At 39.8% G+C, this 18,453-nt stretch overlaps 1 protein-coding gene across 1 annotated transcript in view; it reads right to left on the bottom strand.

Annotated features, from left to right (window-relative positions):
• The window catches only part of ADAMTS6 (ADAM metallopeptidase with thrombospondin type 1 motif 6), a 182,615-nt gene that overhangs the window by 47,354 nt on the left and 116,808 nt on the right, over positions 1 to 18,453 (bottom strand). The window contains exons 12-13 of the mRNA XM_054178600.1: positions 10,535 to 10,680; positions 8,224 to 8,287 (exon numbers count right to left, since the gene is read on the bottom strand). Coding sequence (XP_054034575.1) covers positions 8,224 to 8,287; positions 10,535 to 10,680 — 210 coding nt within the window. The remainder of the gene's footprint in view (positions 1 to 8,223; positions 8,288 to 10,534; positions 10,681 to 18,453) is intronic.

Genomic DNA, 18,453 nt, shown 5'->3' with positions numbered 1-18,453 from the left:
GCACACCACTAGTGACTGGCCACCAGCTGGATATGGCACCATTCACCACCACTCTCTGGGCTCGGCCCTCCACCCAGTTCCTAACCCAATGCAGTGTGCTCCCATCCAAGCCATGGGTTGACAGCTTGGCCAGGAGTTTGCTATGGGGAACGGTGTCAAAGGACTTGCTGAGGTCCTGGTAGACTACATCCACAGGCCTCCCCACATCCACTAGGCAGTCACCTGATCATAGAAGGAGATCAGGTTGGTCAGGTAGGACCTGCCCTTCCTAAATCCAGGCTGGCTGGGCCTGATCCCTTGGCCATCCTCTAAGTGCTGTGTGATTGCACTCAAGATGACCTCTTTCATAATCTTGCCTGGCACTGAGGTCAGGCTGACAGGCCTGGAATTCCCTGGCTCATCCAACCAGCCCTTCTTGTGGATGGGTACCACGCTGGCCAGCTTCCAGTCATCTGGGACCTCTCCAGTGAGCCAGGACTGTTGAAAAATGATGGAGAGTAGTTTGGCCAGCTCATCTGCCAGCTCTCTCAGCACCCTAGGATGGATCCCATCTGGTCCCATGGACTTGTGGGGATCCAAACGGCTGAGGAGAGCTCCAATCTCCTGCTCATGGAACATAGGGAAACTATGCAGCTCCCTGGCTCATTCTACCAGCTCTGCAGGCCAGCTGTCTGGAAGACATTCTGTCCTGCTAGGAAAAATTGAGGCAAAGAAAGTGGTAAGTACCTCTGCCTTTTCCTCATCCTTTGATACAACATTTCCCTCCATGTCAACCAAGGAGTGGAGGTTGTCCCTACCCTTCCTCTTGCTATTAATATATTTATAGAAGGACTTTTTGTTGTCCTTTACAGCAGAGGCCAGTTTAAGCTCCAAATGTGCTTTTGCCTCCCTAATTTTCTTCCTGCATGATTTGGCTACATCCTTCAATATTCCGTGGGTTGCCTCACCTTTCTTCCAAAGGTGATACACCCTCTTTTGTTCCCTTAGTTCTATTAAAAGTTCATTACCCATCCAGGCTGGCCGTCTGCCCCGGTGGCTCATCTTCCGGCACATTGGCACAGCCTGTTCCTGCGCCTTCATCAGTTCTTTCTTGAAGCAGGTCCAGCCCTCCTGGACCCCTTTATTTTTAAGGGCTTTTTCCCAAGGAACCCTCTGAATTATTTCCTTGAGCAACCTGAAGTCTGCCCTCCGGCAGTCCAGAGTGGAGGTCTTCTTGCTGCCCCTCTTAGTTTGACCGAATACCGAAATTCAATTATCTCGTGGTCACTGGCCCCTAAACACCTTCCAACCACCACATCACCCACCAGCCCTTCCCTTTTGGTGAAGAGGAGGTCAAGCATAGCCTTGCCCCTGGTAGGCCCGTGCAGCATCTGGGATAAGAAGCTGTCCTCCATGCATTCTAAGAACATCCTAGACTGTCTCCTCTCTGCTGTGTTGAGATCCCATTAATCAAGCTCTTATTAATAGCCAGACCATTACAATGTGATTAAGAAGCTAAGAAGTTTTCTCCAGCTTGGACATTAGACAGTATTTAGATTTTAGATTTTTCTACATATACTACTCTATTATATCTCTCTTTACTGGTGGGGGAGGTGGAAAAAAAAAAAAAAAAGTAGCATGACTACTTTAATTCAATAATCCTTCAGATGATAACAATGAGATTAAAAACTAACTACTTAAATGCCTCTTTGCATCATATTCTCCAAGTAATAGAAGGATCAGTCTTGACCCATCTCAAATCTTGATTTCAAATATGTCTGATAGAGGTCACTACATTCTATTCTTGGTCCCACTTGCTTAGGTACATGGTAAGTATTTCAACTGCACAAGTTCCCCTTAAAAGTTAATTGAATCATCCTCCACAAATGAAATTATTTTTCTAAATTGTTATAGAATTACAGCAATAAAATATGAAGATTAATCTAATAATTCCATATTTATACTCTTAAATAAAATTCCCACAATTTGGTATCTGAAATGTAGTCTTGCTTGATATATTTTTAGGCAACAGTATCACTTTATAAACAAACTGAATAGTGAGGAAAGTAGGACCTCAACAAGTTTGCTGATAATACAAAACAGTGAGGAGTGGTTGATACCCCAGGGGGTTGTGCTGCCATCCAAATAGACCTTGACAGGCTTGAAAAATGGGCCCACAGGAATCTCATGAAGTTCAACAAGAGAAGCGTAAAGCCTTGCACCTGTGAAGGAACAGCTCCATTCTCTAACACATACTTGAAGCCAACCAGCTGGAAAGGAGGTTTGCAGAAGACCTTAGGGAACCTGGTGGACACCAAGCTGAACATCAGCCAATAATGTGCTTTGTGGCAAAGAAGGTTAATTGCATCCTGTCCTACAATAAGTGTCAACAGCAAGTCCAGGAAAGTGATCCTTCTACTCACCACTGGTGTGCTTACACCTACAATACTGTGTTCAGTTCTCAGCTGTTTAGTACAACAGAGATACGGCCTCCAAGGAAGGGCCACAAAAGCCCTGGAGCATCTCTCATATGAGGAAAAGCTGAGAAAGCTGGCACTGTTCAGCCTGGAAAAGAAAACCCTTTGAAAAGAGGGTGTACAGGGATGGAGCCAGGCTCTTCCCAGGGGTGCCAAGTGATAGGACCAGGTGCAATGGGCACAGATGGAAACGTGGGTTCCACCAGAGCATCACAACATAATTTTTTAATGTGAGGGTGACCAAGCACACATACAGGCTGTCCAAAGAGGTGGCAAAATCTCCCTGGAGATACTCAAAAGCTTTATGGACACAGTACTGGGCAACCTATTTAAGATTTGAGCAAGAAAAGCTGTACAAGATGATATTCAGAGGTCCCCTTCTAAGCAAAGTCTTTCTTCTATCCTATTAAATATCAAATCAGTTTGGGCTATAATTTAAACTGCTCAAATGACTATTTGTATCCATTTTTCTTCTTGAATGTATCTCTGGAAATCTGAAGGAAAGGCAGCTACACAAAAGTATGCTTACACTGCAATCTCAGCTAAAGGAACTGTGCAAGCAAAGTCCCTCATACAATGTTGCTGCTTGAAAGTGCTGCAGATTGAACCCTGGTTTCCTCTACTGATAAATTAATTTCCCAAATATCAATGACATCAAAGCTTTCATATAACCTGGTGTCTTTGGCCCTGAAAAAACAAATCCATCAAAAAAATCAAATCCATAATCTCATAGTCATATTTGGAGATCTTTACAATAAAATGTTTCCATTTTGTTGGTAAAGTCCTCTCAGTGAATACTGAAAAGCACTACCCTTCATCTCATGATTTTTCTCTTTGTCCAAATCATTAGTCTGAATACAACTTTCCAGTGGATTCAGTGAAGTCTTCAGGCAGTTCTGAAGACAGCTACCAAGTGATAGCCTAAAAATCTAAGACATTCTGTAATCCAAAGCATAATATACAACTTGTACATTTGTTGTTGCTGTTCTTGTTCAATTTTTCTTATCAATAGCTGAGAATAAGTAAAACTAACTGCTATGATGTCCAGAAATGCATACAATATCATTGTTTACAAGCCTGATCGCCTTCTATGACACAGTAAGCTGCTCAGTTGATTGGGTAAGTGGTGCACATTATCTACCTGATTTCCCTGAGGCTTTCAATAGTTTCCCACAGCCTCCTCCTAGAGAAACTGATGTGTTATGTGCTAGAGAAGTCATCTGTGCAGTGGGTGAAGAACTGACTTGACAGGCTACACCCAGACTATGGTGATAAATAGCTCTTTTTCTAACTGGCAACCTGTCACAACCTGTCCTCCCAGGATTGATACTGGGCCTGACACTTCTCATGAAGATTCATGAGTGATCTGAATGATAAAATCATGTGTACTCTGATGTTTGATGACAATACCTATCTGAGTGGAAAAGTAGACACTTCAAAAGGAAGAAACACCTTGTAGGAAGTCCTAGGTAGTCTGAAATTCAGAGTGGGCTGACAAACTTCATGAAGTCCAACAAAATAAAACCTAAGGTCTTGCACCTAGGGAAACAATCCAAGGCTGCAGCACAGGCTGGGATCTTCCAGGCTATGGAACACCTCTATGGAAAGGGACGAGGACAGGTTCTCAGTATAAGTGAACCATGTGCTGCTGCAGCAAAGAATGTCAACCAGATTTCAGGTTCCATCAACAAGGGCTTCACCAGCTGAGACAAAGATGTCATTATCCTCCTCTACTTAGCACTTCTCAGGCCACAACTGGCATAATGTGTTCAGTTCTGGTCTCCATAATACAAAAAATATGGATAGGCTGAAAAGGGTCCAGAAAAACACAACAAAGATGATCAAAAGGCAGATAAGCCTGCCATATTGCCTGATTAGGTGGTGTTGGATAATATGTTGGACACGATGATCTTGAAGTTCTCTTCCGACCTGGTTTACTCTATTCTAATCTAGTCTAGTCTAGTCTAGTCTAGTCTAGTCTAGTCTAGTCTATATGAGGAAAGGCTGAAAGAACTGGGTTTGTTCACCCTTGAAGAAAGACTGCTTAGCAAAGACTTTATCATCATGTTCCAGTATTTAAAGGGTGGAGATTTCAATTTTACAATGATTCATGTGGAAAAGATGAAGGAAAATGGGTGCAAATTACTCCTGGGAAGATTCTGAGAAAAAATAAATAAGTTTACAATGACAGCAATGGGACACCGGAATAATCTCCCTAGGGCAGTGGTGGATTCCACAACACTGGACACTTTAAAATTTGGCAGGACAGGGTATTGGGTCATCTTGTCTAGACTGTGCTTTTGCCAAAAAAGGTTGGACCAGTTATCAATCCTTGAGGTCCTTTCCAACCTGGTATTCTATGATTATATCAAAATAATACATAGAGAAATACAGAAATGTTACTGTAATGTAATATGCAATATACATTTTTTAAATGCCAGATCTTTGACATTGTCTCTTTTTGTATGTACTCTGTTCCCAAAGCAAACGTGCAATAACTGTTTCTCTTTATTGGGTAAATAGTTTTGTACTTCACTTTTTTTCATGCATTTACAGTACAAGGATAACTGTGGTCAACCAAAACGCTGCTTGTGTTTCCAAATGCTCTTCTAGGAAACTAGAAATCATGAGGTAGGAATCTAACAAATGCGTGAGAAATTAAAATGAGGTCTGAAGGTGGTCTTGAGAAGAAGATGATGAAATAATTAAAATAGTGAGTAAGAAAAAAAAACAAAACACTACCACTGACTTTAATAAAGGCATAGAAATTTTTTTTTTTTTAACAAAAATAAATTATCTGAAGAGCGTTAACAAACCACTGAACCAACATTGACATGACATTGAACATCTTATCTTGTCACCAAACATCTTATTCGACAAAAATGTGTTTACCTTGGAGCTTAAAGTTGGGTAGACTTTTCAGTAATTGAAATAATTAGTTTCCTGTTAACAAAGGCCTATACCACACCTCAGAGAAGATGAGAAAGACAGCCAGAAGGATGACAGTTGAAACTCAAGTATGCAGCTCCTTGCATGAATATGCTTTAGAAAACTCAGGAAAATATTGAAATATAGAAAACATTAAAATTATGACAGCAACAAAGAGTATCTGTGAATGTATGCTTAAGGAAGAAACAAAAAAAAAATTGCCTACAATCTGTTAAAAGACTAAAGAATGAGAATCTTTTAAAGGTATGCATACACACATACTTTTATACATCTAAACCATTCACAGAACTTGTAAGCAAAACAAGTTCCTTCTCATATATGAGAATAAGGAGGCTTTTACTTTTTCAGATGCATATCAAATTAAGCTTCATGTCCTAAGCATGTTTTAAATCAGACAATTAAATACTTTAAGTGAGCAACTGTGTGCCTTGCAATTCCATCAACACTTTGTCTTTTTTTTTTTTCTTTAATTAATTAAAAATACTTTGTTTGGAAAAAATACATATATTTTGGTTAGAGACAGGGTGGTTGGTGGTAGAAAACAAGTTTCTGACAAGTGTATTCTACCACCCTCTTGTTTCCAGAACTCTGATCTCAATGTTTCCATTAGCAGATACCTTTAGAATTAAGAAGTCTTACATGGCTTTGGAAGCATTTGATGAGAAATAATAGGAGTGTGTACACTGTGTCCAAAGAATTAAACTAGTCAAAAGAAAGGGCAAGAGAACTCATCTCTGAAAGAACAATGAAGTCAAAAAGAATGTTTTTCAGTTTATGAATAGTAGGAGTTTTAGGGAGTGCTACATCAAAAATTACAGATAGGCAATGAATGTCGATATTGAAAAATAAACTTCAACATAGAAGATATACAAACAACACATTTTTCGTAAGAACAATGGCATATTTGCATGCTCTTAATGTTTACATTAATCAAACATGCCATTTTGAAAAAATTGCCAAGCACAACGGACTATCATCAATCTTGAGACAAAATCTACTAGTCTCAGCAATTCTTAGCTATGTAGAACCCTAAATATTGCTATAAAAGAAACAGACTACTATTGCTGAAACCATTAAGGCAGTAAATCTAAAATTCTGCAAATACCAATGCATTTATGCACTGGAAAACCATACCGGAAATATATGCTAAAAAAAAAAAATTATTAAACTGCAATAATTGGCATTTACTAATTGCCTGGGCCCGGTCTGCTGTTGCTCAAGATTTGTTTTGAAAACACAGGTAATGAAATGCAAAGTTTCCTTTCCAATATCTTTTTAAAATAAGTGATTGAAATATGAGTACAGGTGGGGAATTAATATTTTGAAATGGAGGAATCAAATTTTAAAAGATGCTGATAAGTTGGAGAAGTGGTTTGAAATAACACAATGGATGGAAATTACTACACTTGTATAAGGACAATCAACTGTGCAACTACAAGCTGAAGAATGTCTTCCTAAACAGCAGGGCTTCTGAGAGGGACTTGGACATTACAGATCAACACAGAGTAAATAAATATTGTCACTCCTGGAAGAAAAATGCACACAATACTGAATTAAACAAATGGAATCCCATCACTAAGATCACAGACTAAGTTCAAAGTTATAGTTAGCTATGACAGACCTCAGATAGAATCTTTTGCAGTCTTGGGCACCATGCTTCAGGGAGATTTGCACTACTAGAATCCCAAAGGCTATTAACACAGAGACCCCCTCTCTTGTATATAAGACTAAGTACATATGCTATATTTTATGAAAACTTCTCTGACTGTACAGATGTTCAACAATCCTAAGGATGCAGCCCAAGCTGGAGGTATTTCAAAACAAGTCAGCTGCTGCCTAGCCACCATTTAATAACAGTTTAATTACAGCTGATTTTGCCTTTGACTCAGGGAACAACCCAAATGGCCTCCTCAGATAACTTGTAGATGTTCCTTCTGTGACTTTCTAAGCATCCTCTCAGAATACAGAGAGTATAAGGGAAGAAAAACCAACTAATAAAAAAAATCTCTGAAAAGTGTCTGACAAGACATAAAATATTACAACATGGTAAATGACGCTAAGTAATATCTGTTGGAGATAAGGATTTTAAATAAGAGTGCCTGAACATTTACCTCAGAGAATTAAGGGGAGGAGGGCTCCAGTGAACCAATGTAAATTTTTAAACCAATCTTAGACTGTGCGCACAAACTGATACAGTGTGAATATATAAAAAGAAGTTATTTGAAAAGGACAGGTAAAATACTCTAGGTTGCACTTTGTCATGATATCAATTACAAATAAACAGAAAAGCTGTCAGAAACTTGACTGATACAGGTTCAAAAGAAAGATAAATACTAACACTTGTGTAAGAATAGGTTTTATCATTTAAGATGTCTTACAGTCCGTTGTTTATTTCAAAGGATAGTGGAATATGCTCAGATATTGATAAAGCGCTTAACTTAGTAGTACACAACACTTTGACTGAAAAATAAAGACACAAACATGTACTAGTCTAGTAAAACATACACTAAATTCATGACCTCTTTTAGACAGTCTTTTCCTCTGATGTATAATGTTCCTTGTTCACATTAAACATGGATGCTCAAGTTGAACCCACTTCAGGCCTTAACGTGAAGGCATTGGCTGGGCATCACACTGAGACAAGAATCCTAACATCAGCAGAACACATAGGATAGCCTGCCACATAAAATTGTCTGACTGCTTCCCAATAAAAGCCCAAATTCACAGATTTTTCTAAACTTGGAAAAAATGCGTGCATTGTTGTCAAAATGTAAAACAGACCTGATTGTACTTTTATAGTGGAATAAAATTTACTTACATCAGTATTACAGGAGCGATATCTCTTCCTTTCTCCAAGACAGTATTTGCCTCCACCTGAAGGCCTGGAAAAACATGTTTTATGTATTAGTATATGTATTAATACAAACACAAGTTCATGAGATATACTAATGTATTATCACTACAAACACAAGTCCAAGAGATAGATGTTATATAAATAATAATAAAAAACATGGAAGTATTAAGGTGAGATTTTGAAATATTTTATTTAATAAGCATTGTAGCATTGACTTGAATTGGAGCAGATACACAACAGTTGGCTCTTGAAAATCATCATTCATATAGTGTATATTTAGTTTGCCTAGATCCCAAACAACGCAACTTAACTGTGTTTCAAATATTTTCTAAAAAGATTTTTTAAAATTATTTGCTTGATTTGTAAAAGAATGAGAAATGTGTAAACAACCTATGTGACTTTCTTTTTTTAATCTTTTCATATTACATATTCAATACAATGCAAGGAAGAAACACTGCCTCCTAAATACTGAAGCCATAAAAGACTGCATTTTCTAGTTTCAGGATCTGATTCTAACTTGAATTAAGCAGTATTAAATCTGAGCAGACTTCAAATTGAGCGTTACTGTATATAAGACACTGGCTTTCTAAATTCCCAAACTGTCCAAGAACACTGCTTATCTCCACAGAGGTCAAATAATGAATTTACATTGACTTAAATGGAATTGGAAGTCTATTCAGACCTCTTTAGCTCTTAATTTGAAAGCAGAAATGACAAACATTCGTTGTTTGCTAAATAATAAAGTAATAAAAGAATGTACAATTAACTAAAAAGAAAATCACTACTACTTTTTACATTACAGATATTTAACCAGGCAATGCTTTCTTTGAACCAAAGTAACTTATTTTTTCCTAATGCAGACATACTCCCCCAAAATGCATTTGCTCACTGTACTGCTAAACATCTGAAGTGTAATCACCTTTCAACATATTAACCCATAGAAATGGTGACAGGAGGAGTTAAAAAAACTTAGGATATTACTCGTGCTCCAAACAAACATCTCACTAGTATTTTTACATACTGCCATGAAAAAGAAAAAAAAAATCATTTAGAATTCTCTCAGTAACACAGTCTGACATGTTATCAATGTATATGTATAATTTCTGCTTTGAATTCATTAAGGACGTAGTTTTATTTGCCAGATTTGATAGTTAATGCTAGAAGGTGAACAAGCCACCTTAAGCAGCAGTAATGTGACATTATGGTGTCTGTCTTGTAGAGTGCAATGGAAAGCTGATGTACAGACTTGCTTGCAAAAAATGGGTACCAGCAACAAAGAACCTAAGTGCACAGAGAGGAGAACATAAGAAAGGAGTGATGAAAGCCATGGAATGGCTTTTCAAAGAAGGAAGCATAAAAGCTTAATGTTTTCAAGAAAAAGTAGCCTTAAAAACTAATAATGGTGATGGAAATAGAAATTATAGAACTGACAAGAATGAGTACAGAGTTACAAAACTATCCTTCTGTGATGACCTATAGCTGTGAAGAGGCAACCAGAACACAGCAAGCAGCAACATGAAAAGAAGCAGTCACTCATTCACCAAAGAACAGCAATGGAAATAAGCAAACATTCCTCACCTAAGAAGTATAGTGACAGAAAGAATCACTTACCTGACACAGACCTTCTCTGGAACAGCACTCAGGTCATTGGAAAGCAGACAGACAACAGGACAGATACAAACAGGACAGATACAAACAACAGATCAAGCTGTAGAGGAGAAGTTAGCCCCTCTTAAGAGACAGTAGATGCACCAATAGGGAGCAGTGGCAAGAACAGAAGTTGCTGAATTGTTTTAAAAGTCAGTGGGAAGTCACGACTAAGTGTTGGTCATGACAGCATACAAATGTATTGTATGTAACATAATACAAGTATAGTTTCTATGCAAGCAGTAGTATGCAAAAGTTTGGACACAGTGTGTTGTATTTTTAATAAGTAACTGGCAATACTTATATTCTAGGCAAGCATTTGAGGTAATATATCTTTAAAAATCTATCAAAGGGATAACTACATTTTTTTTGTATGGACAAGTTGTAGAAAGAAGTTTATTCTGGTTGCTGTTAAATATAAATCCAGCTATCTTTTACAGTACGTAAGATACATTAAAAATGTGCAGAGTATGTCTAGTGAACTTCTCCTGTTTGTTTCTGTCTGCTGTTTTGAAGACAAATGTTGGCAAACTAGCAAAACATTTTTACAGATAACATGTGAAACCACAGTTCTGAATAATTTCCAAATGTGTCTTTTTGTTGGCTCCGGCTTACTTTAGCTACTTACGCTGGACTGTCACAGTGTCTTATAGATGAGGAGACTCCTCCCCCGCAGGTCCTGCTGCACTCTCCCCAAATTGACCACGGACCCCAACCCCCATCTATGCTCTGGGGCCAAGTGCCAAATGGTGCGCACTCTCCCTGATAACACCACTGAAAGATTTCACAAAAAAACACAAAATTAGCTTCCAGACTGACAGTTATCCAGACAGAAAAAATGTAAGGGTCAGGCAATGACCAATTATAGGCATTAGCATTCTCTGTGTAGATAACAAGACTAATATTTTACTTTTTCTAGCCATGTTTAGACATTGGTGAGGGTGTGTGTGATTTGCTAATTGTCTTCACTGCGTCTTGAATTATAGGTCCCTAATACACACCAGAAATTAAAGCAAGTTTAAAGTACAGATTTGCTTTTTACTTCATATATCCTCCTCAATGTTTAAACTTAAAAGAACTGAAGGTTGCTTACATACTTTTAAACATTAAGATTAATTTCTAAGATTAATTTAGCAAAACACCCAACACTTGGGACTGATGTAGGGGCTTCACTACACAAAATGAAAAATTCCCCCCAGCAGTACTTTTAAAACCACATTCCCTTACATTTTAAAAAAGAAGGCTGTACAAAGTCACAATGGAAGAATGATTTGTTGCAGTACTTCATTTACACTAACCCTACAGACATAATAAAAGTAGTGCCAAAGCATTAGACATGGTACAGAAAATAATTATGTAATAGTGACTGGCCACTTGTTCATGGACAGAATGATCATGTGTTCGTCACTCATCCAAACACTTAAAACTTTCCAATATTATTACTTATATCAGGCACACAAAATCACAGACTATTCAGACAAAAATGGCTAAGTGTTAAAATAATTTTATAATTTCCTTAATTAGAAAATTTTTTTAAACCATTTGGAAATAATCCTGGAGATCAAAGTTTGATCCACATTCTGATGCCCCCTGCATCACTACAAATCTGGAGTACCTAAGTTAGATAACCCCTTCCCACTGTTACAGGCTGTAGGTTACAAAAGTAGAGCACAGATTCAGGTTTGCTGTGACCTGAATCTGTACGTGACACTTCCAAAACGTGAGTAAATGCTGTTTAACTCTCTTGAATTCCTGTAACACAGTATTGACCCTTTCCAAAAAGAAACCCAGACAACTTCTGTGTCCAAAGTTAGCAAGATGTATTTGACTAAAGCACTGTGACATGCACAGAAGACAGGGACAGACATATCCCTGTCCACCCATAAGTAGTACTCAGTGTTGTTTAAACAATTTTGTTATACACACTTTTTATATTAGCTAAATAGTCCATATTCACAATGTGGGTCCAACTGTTTGCATGGTGGTATTACATAAATCCTTAAAGCTGCTATTTGGATGCCACATTCTTGTTTATTAGTAATTTTACTCCATTTATGGGCAATACAGGGGAACAGACTCTCAGCTTTCGAGAATTTTGAGTATCCTCAGGATGTCCAAGCCAGCATGCTTTTCTTGCTGAGTCTCCTGAATATGTCCCAGGGTATTGCTCAGAATCACACAATTTTTTTCCAAGAATATCAACCAGAGATCTCCCCCAAGGCTGGACAGTTGTGACTGGCAGGGTGTGTGGGACAGTAAAGGCAAGTGTCTAGGAAAGTGGTCATCTTCAATGTTTGAAATTTCACCTCTGAACAAAATCAGAATCCTGATAAACTAGTAAAATATTTCGAAAAATATGTTGCCAACCTGGCAGTTCCCCAGAGACACAAATCACTGCAATATGATGGGGCCTTGCCAAGTCTTTTACAACACTACTCAGTGTCCTCAAAGGAAGGAGTTCTCCGAGCCTAAAGACAGACCAGTAGCAGCTCCAGAGAACCAGCCTGTGCTGGTATCAGTTACCCTTATCCAGAAAAAGAAATATACAAGAAAATCAGTTCTCCTTACGAAGGACAATGATGAACCAAGCCTGCTAGCAACAGATGGAGTACATCCATCCCACACAGTATGAGTAGCAAACAAGAGGAGCTGGAAGCCTTGTTACAGCAGGAAAGTTATGATGTAGTTGCCATCACAGAAACATGGTGGGATGACTCACATGATTGGAGACAGGCGAGGGAGAAGGGGTGGAGGGCTGGCCCTGAACATGAGGGAGGCTCCAGATGCCATGGAACTAGAGATTAAGGATGATCAAGTTGAGTGCCTGTGGGTGAGAATTAGAGGGAAGGCCAACAAGGTTGTCATCTTGGTAGGAGTCTGTTACAGACCACCCAACCAGGAGGAAGAAGTTGATGAATTATTCCACAGGCAGCTAGAGGCTGTCTCAAGATTGCCAGACCTTACCTTATTCTTATGGGCAATTTTAACCTGCTGGTTATCTGCTGGGAACTCAACACAGCAGAGAGGAGGCAGTCTAGAAGGTCCTTAGAGTGTATGGAGGACAGCTTCTTATCTCAGCTGCTGAGTGAGCCTACGAGGGGTAAGGCTTTGCTTGACCTCCTTTTTAGCAATAGAGAAGGGCTGGTGGGAGATGTGGTGGTCAGAGGCAGTCTGGGGTCCAATGACCATGAAATAATTGAGTTTCCAATATGCAGCCAAGCTAAGAGTGGCAGCAACAAAACCTCCACTCTGGACTTCTGGAGGGCAGACTTCAGGTTACTTAGGGAACTAACTCAGAAGGTACCTTGGGAAACAGCCCTTAAAAACAAAGAAAGTAAAAACAAGAAAGTAATCTTGAAGGCACAGGAACAGGCAGTGCCAACGTGCCAGAAGATGAACTGCCGGGGTAGACGGCCAGCCTGGATGGGCAATGAACTCCTGAGCAAATTAAGGGAAAAAAATAAGGTGTATCATCTTTGGAAGGAAGGAGAGGTTACCCATGAAATGTTTAAGAATGTTGCTAGGTCATGTAGGAAAAAAACATAGAGAGGCAAAAGCCCATTTAGAGCTTAGACTGGCCACAGCCGTGAAGGACAACAATAAATCCTTCTACAAATATATTAATGGCAACAGGACAGGCAAGGACAACCTCCACTCCTTAGTGGACATGGAGGGGAATATTGTAACTAAAGATAAGGAAAAGGCAGAGGTATTTAACACCTTCTTTGCCTCAATTTTTAATAGCAGGATAGGCTGTCTTCTGGACAAGTGGTCTCCTGAGCTGGCAGATGGAGTCAGGGAGCAGTATAGTTCCCCTGTGATCCAGGGCGAAGTAATTAGAGACCTGCTTAGCCACTTGGATCCCCACAAGTCCATGGGACTGGGTGGGATCCATGCTAGGGTACTGAGAGAGCTGGCAGATGAGCTGGCCAGGCTCCATCATCATTCTCCATCATCATTCAACAGTCCTGGCTCACTGGAGAGGTTATAGATGACTGGCAGCTGGACAACATGATGCCCAGAGAGTGGTGGTGAATGGTGCCACATCCAGTTGGCAGCCAGTCACTAGTGGTGTCCCCCAGGGATCAGTACTGGGCCCCATGCTTCTTAATATCTTTATCAATGCTCTGGACAAGGGGATTGAGTCCATCATCAGTAAGTTTGCAGATGACACCAAGCTGGGAACACGTGTTGATCTGTTAGAGGGTAGGAGAGCTCTGCAGAAGGACCTTGACAGGCTGGACAGATGGGCAGAATCCAAAGGCATGAGATTTAACATATCCATGTGCCAGGTTCTGCACATTGGCCACAACAACCCCATGCAGTGCTACAGGCTGGGGTCAGAGTGGATGGAGAGCAGCCAGGCAGAAAGGGACCTGGGGGTACTGGTTGATAGTAGGCTGAACATGATCCAGCAGTGTGCCCAACTGGACAAGAAGGCCAATGGCATCCTGGTCTGGATCAGGAATAGTGTGGCCAGCAGGAGTCCCTGTACTCAGGACTGGTTAGGCCACACCTTGAGTCCTGTGTCCAGTTCTGGGACCCTCAGTTTTGGAAAGATGTTGAGTTGCTGGAACATGTCCAGAGAAGGACAACAAAGCTGGCGAGGGGTTTGGAGCACAAGGCCTATGAGGAGAAGCTGAGGGACCTGGAATTGCTTAGCCTGGGGAAGAGGAGGCCGAGAGGAGACCTTATTGCTGTCTACAACTAGCTTAAGGGAGGTTGCAGACAGGGCGAGGCTGGTCTTTTCTCCCAGGCAACCAGCACCAGAAAAAGAGGACACAGTCTCAAGCTGCACCAGGGGAGGTTTAGGCTAGATCTTAGGAAGAAGTTCTTCACAGAAAGAGTGATTGCCCATTGGAATGGGCTGCCCAGGGAGGTGCTGGAGTCACCATCACTGGAGGTGTTTAGGAAGAGACTGGATGAGGCACTTGGTGCCATGGTTGAGTTGATAAGATCAACTGGGTGATAGGTTGCACTTGATGATCTCGAAGGTCTTTTCCAACCTGGTTAATTCTATTCTGTTCTAGTCTAGTCTAGTCTAGTCTATTGTATGTCCTTCCCAGGCTGAACAAGCCCAGCTCCCTCAGCCTCTCCTCATAGCAGAGGTGCTCCACCCCTCTGACCATTTTTTTGGCTCCAGACCTGGATACAGTACCCCAGGTGAGGATTCACCGGAGTAAAGTGGCAGAATCATCTCTCCGGATGTGCAGACCACAATTCTCTTGATGCAGCCCAGGATGTGATTTGCCTTCTGGTCTGCAAGCATATACTGTCTGCTCATGTCCAGCTTCCCATCAGCACCCCAAGTCCTTCTCCACAGGGCTGCATTCTATCTCCTCATCCCCCAGGCTGTATTGATCATGAGGATTCTTCTGGCTCAGGTGTAAAATTCTGCATTTGCTCTTCTTGAACCCCATGAGGTTCACCTGGGCCCGCCTCTCCAGCCTGCCCAGATTCCTCTGGATGACATCCTGTCCCTCTGGTATATTGACAACACCACTCAGCTTGGTGTCATCTGCAAATTTGCTGATGGTGCACTCAATCCCACTGTCTATATCATTGATTAAAAATATTTAACAGTACAGGTCCATACCTAAATGTTCAATATCATAAATGTCATGCTCCCTATATAAGGGTGTCGCTTTATATAGTATTTGTTGGCAAAGATGTCTTTCATTGCTATTGTTATTCCAATTCATTCATATTCTGCATTGTTCTATTAAACTCTCCTTATTTCAACCCATAGGGGTTTTCATTTTGCTCCCAATTTCTCCTTCCCACCCTATCTGGAGCAAGAATAGGAGTGAGGAGCAGTTGTGTGTGTGGCCATCTGGCACTCAGCTGCAGCTGGGTTTAAAACCATAACAATCCTGTATCAGTTAGAGAAATAAAACCCAAGCACTAATGAGTCTACAGAAAAGGTAAGGCATGGTATTTTATATGCCTAGTTCAAAATGTATTGCATTTTCTACCAAGTCTGACTGGACAGAGTTTTCCTCAGAGCAGCCCATATGGTGCTGCGCTTTAGGTTTAAAGCGAGAATGGATAATGCACTGATGTTATAGCCATTGAATAGTCCTCCCATACTATCAAGGCTTTCTTGGTTTCTTAACCTACCCCTCAATTTAGCAGTAGAACTGGGGGTGCAGGAGTTTCCAAAATAATCACTGCTCAGAGGCTGGCTAGGCAATAGTCTGCTGGTGGGAAGCAGTGAGTGATTGCCTTTGATGTCCTGTTTGCTTTTTCTTTCTTTTCCTTTCACTTACTAAACTTTCTAGCTAAGCCCTGGAGTTTTTATCACTTTTGCCCTTTTGATTCTCTTCTCTATCCCTGGAGCAGTGAGTGAGAGACTCAGTGGAGGCCTAGCTGCTTGGTGGAGTCAACCCACCACGGTGTTCTTCAGAAAAAGAAAACCAAAGACACAAGGTTTCATGGAACTGTACTGAGAAGAGTTTATCCTTCTTGGAGTTCTAAATTTACAAACTGGAGGTTTATGCTGATGAGCAGGCACACATCAGAGGAATAAGCCCTTCATACTGAGTTTCTCTTAAATCCAGACTGTCACTGAATATCTACATAACACATAATACAGGCCATGCATTTTTAGCTAATTTAGTAATATCCAGTGTTTTCAATGCCTCCAGTGGTAGAATTATTATAGAGAATAAAATTTTTAAAAATATTCCATTTTTCTTCTTATTATAGTGATACATTAAGTGATAATTATTTCAATAACTAAAGACAATCATTTCTTTTCAGTATTCTGTTAAAGATGCCACACAAGTAAATGAGCAGTTGTCTAATGTTAAAATCGAAATGTTTCTAGGAGTAAAAATGTAACCTAATACAACCACGTCAAAATCAAAGTTATGAAATGAAAGGCACTCAAGAGTTAAACTCACAAGAATATCAAATACATAAGAGACCATTCAAACCATCTTAACTCTGTATGCTCATGACTGCATGCAATAGGTAAGCATGTTTTAACTGCTTTGTCTTTCCCAAGAAGTGCAAAATCCTTGTACTCTGGTATTTCCTGTCATGCAGACATGTCTTCCACATTCCTGTATTTCCCTATAAAGAGTCTTTAAATGATAGTTTTTCTCCTCTACTAAAGTTAAATGAGGATTTACTGCTCACTACAGAGTTTCTTCTCATTTTTGTAGTGAAAAATTATCTTTTAACAGCTGCCAGTGATTTACAGAATCTCTGTCACAGTAATTCAAAATGACTAGAATATTCACTATTTCTAATGGGACGCAGATAGTTTCTTCCTCCAAATATTATAGCCACCTCATGTGCTATAATGAAGTAACAACTATTGAGTAATGAGTATATGAAGAAACAAGAGGAGGTAACAGCTATTTTGAAAGAGCAATCTGTCTTGAAAGATTTAGAATTGAAATGTTAACTCTTCTCTAACATTGAATAACTTTCAGTTAGCTACATTAGAAAGACAGTGCTGATGCATCTGAATATGTATAAAATTTAAAAAAAAAAAACTTTGAATAATGTAAACAATCTGTAATTTATCTTCTACAGATCATTAAGAATAAAGTAAAACATGATATTGTTCACACATTTGAGACAATTTTTGCAGCAATTCTGCTGTTTTCATTCTGTCTCTTGTAGGGGAAAAGCATTAATTCAACTTAAGTTGCCATCTCAGTTTTAATAATGCATTTCCAATCACTGCTTCTACATTTATTTTGCAAGAAAACATGTTGTCCAATAGTAAGCTAAATTTACCTTACCCCAATGTCCAGTAATAACTTAAATTACCACACAATCTAGCTATGTGAAATGCCCATTCAGCACACTGTGTTTTGCATATTGGCACCTGAGCATGGATCTAAATAATGATATTAGAAAAGATTACACTTTTTTATTACTTGACATTCAACAATGTGGCTATTTTAGGGTGATGCCTAGGAAATTTTCCAAAGATTGAGTAGAAAGTGGTAGAATATAAATAAATTACCATTAGATGCAAAAGAAAAATAATGACAAGGTCTAAATAATCCCATTGGTCTGATAACTAACATAAAGTTGGTTGTATAAATTAAATTTTTCTCTTTCTCAGCTCTTCGCTCTGGCAGATACTAGCTGGTGGCTTTTGCTTGGCTGTTGCTGACCTTGGCTGCATTCTTGCTATGGCTAAGTACTAACAAGCTACCATCTGATAGTCTTTCTATTTTCCCTTGTATGGGGGTGGAGGGGGGGGTGGTGGAGAGGAGAGGGGAAGTAGTCCCCTGGTTTTGTCCAGGGGGGTTCTTGTGTTGTTTATAAAGACATGTAAATATTGTATATTTTACATAGAATACATAGAATACATAGAATAAACGAGGTTGGAAGAGACCTTCAAGATCATCGCGTCCAACCCATCAACCAATCCAACACCGCCCAAACAACTAACCCACGGCACCAAGCACCCCATCAAGTCTCCTCCTGAAAACCCCCAGTGATGGCAACTCCACCACCTCCCCAGGCAGCCCATTCCAACGTGCAATCACTCTTTCTGTATAGAACTTTTTTCTAACATCC

The sequence above is a fragment of the Dryobates pubescens genome, chromosome Z (assembly GCF_014839835.1).
Source record: "Dryobates pubescens isolate bDryPub1 chromosome Z, bDryPub1.pri, whole genome shotgun sequence".
NCBI classification, from domain to species: Eukaryota; Metazoa; Chordata; class Aves; order Piciformes; family Picidae; genus Dryobates; species Dryobates pubescens.
Note: the sequence above shows the minus strand (reverse complement) of the source record. Positions and strands in the feature narration are given on the sequence as shown.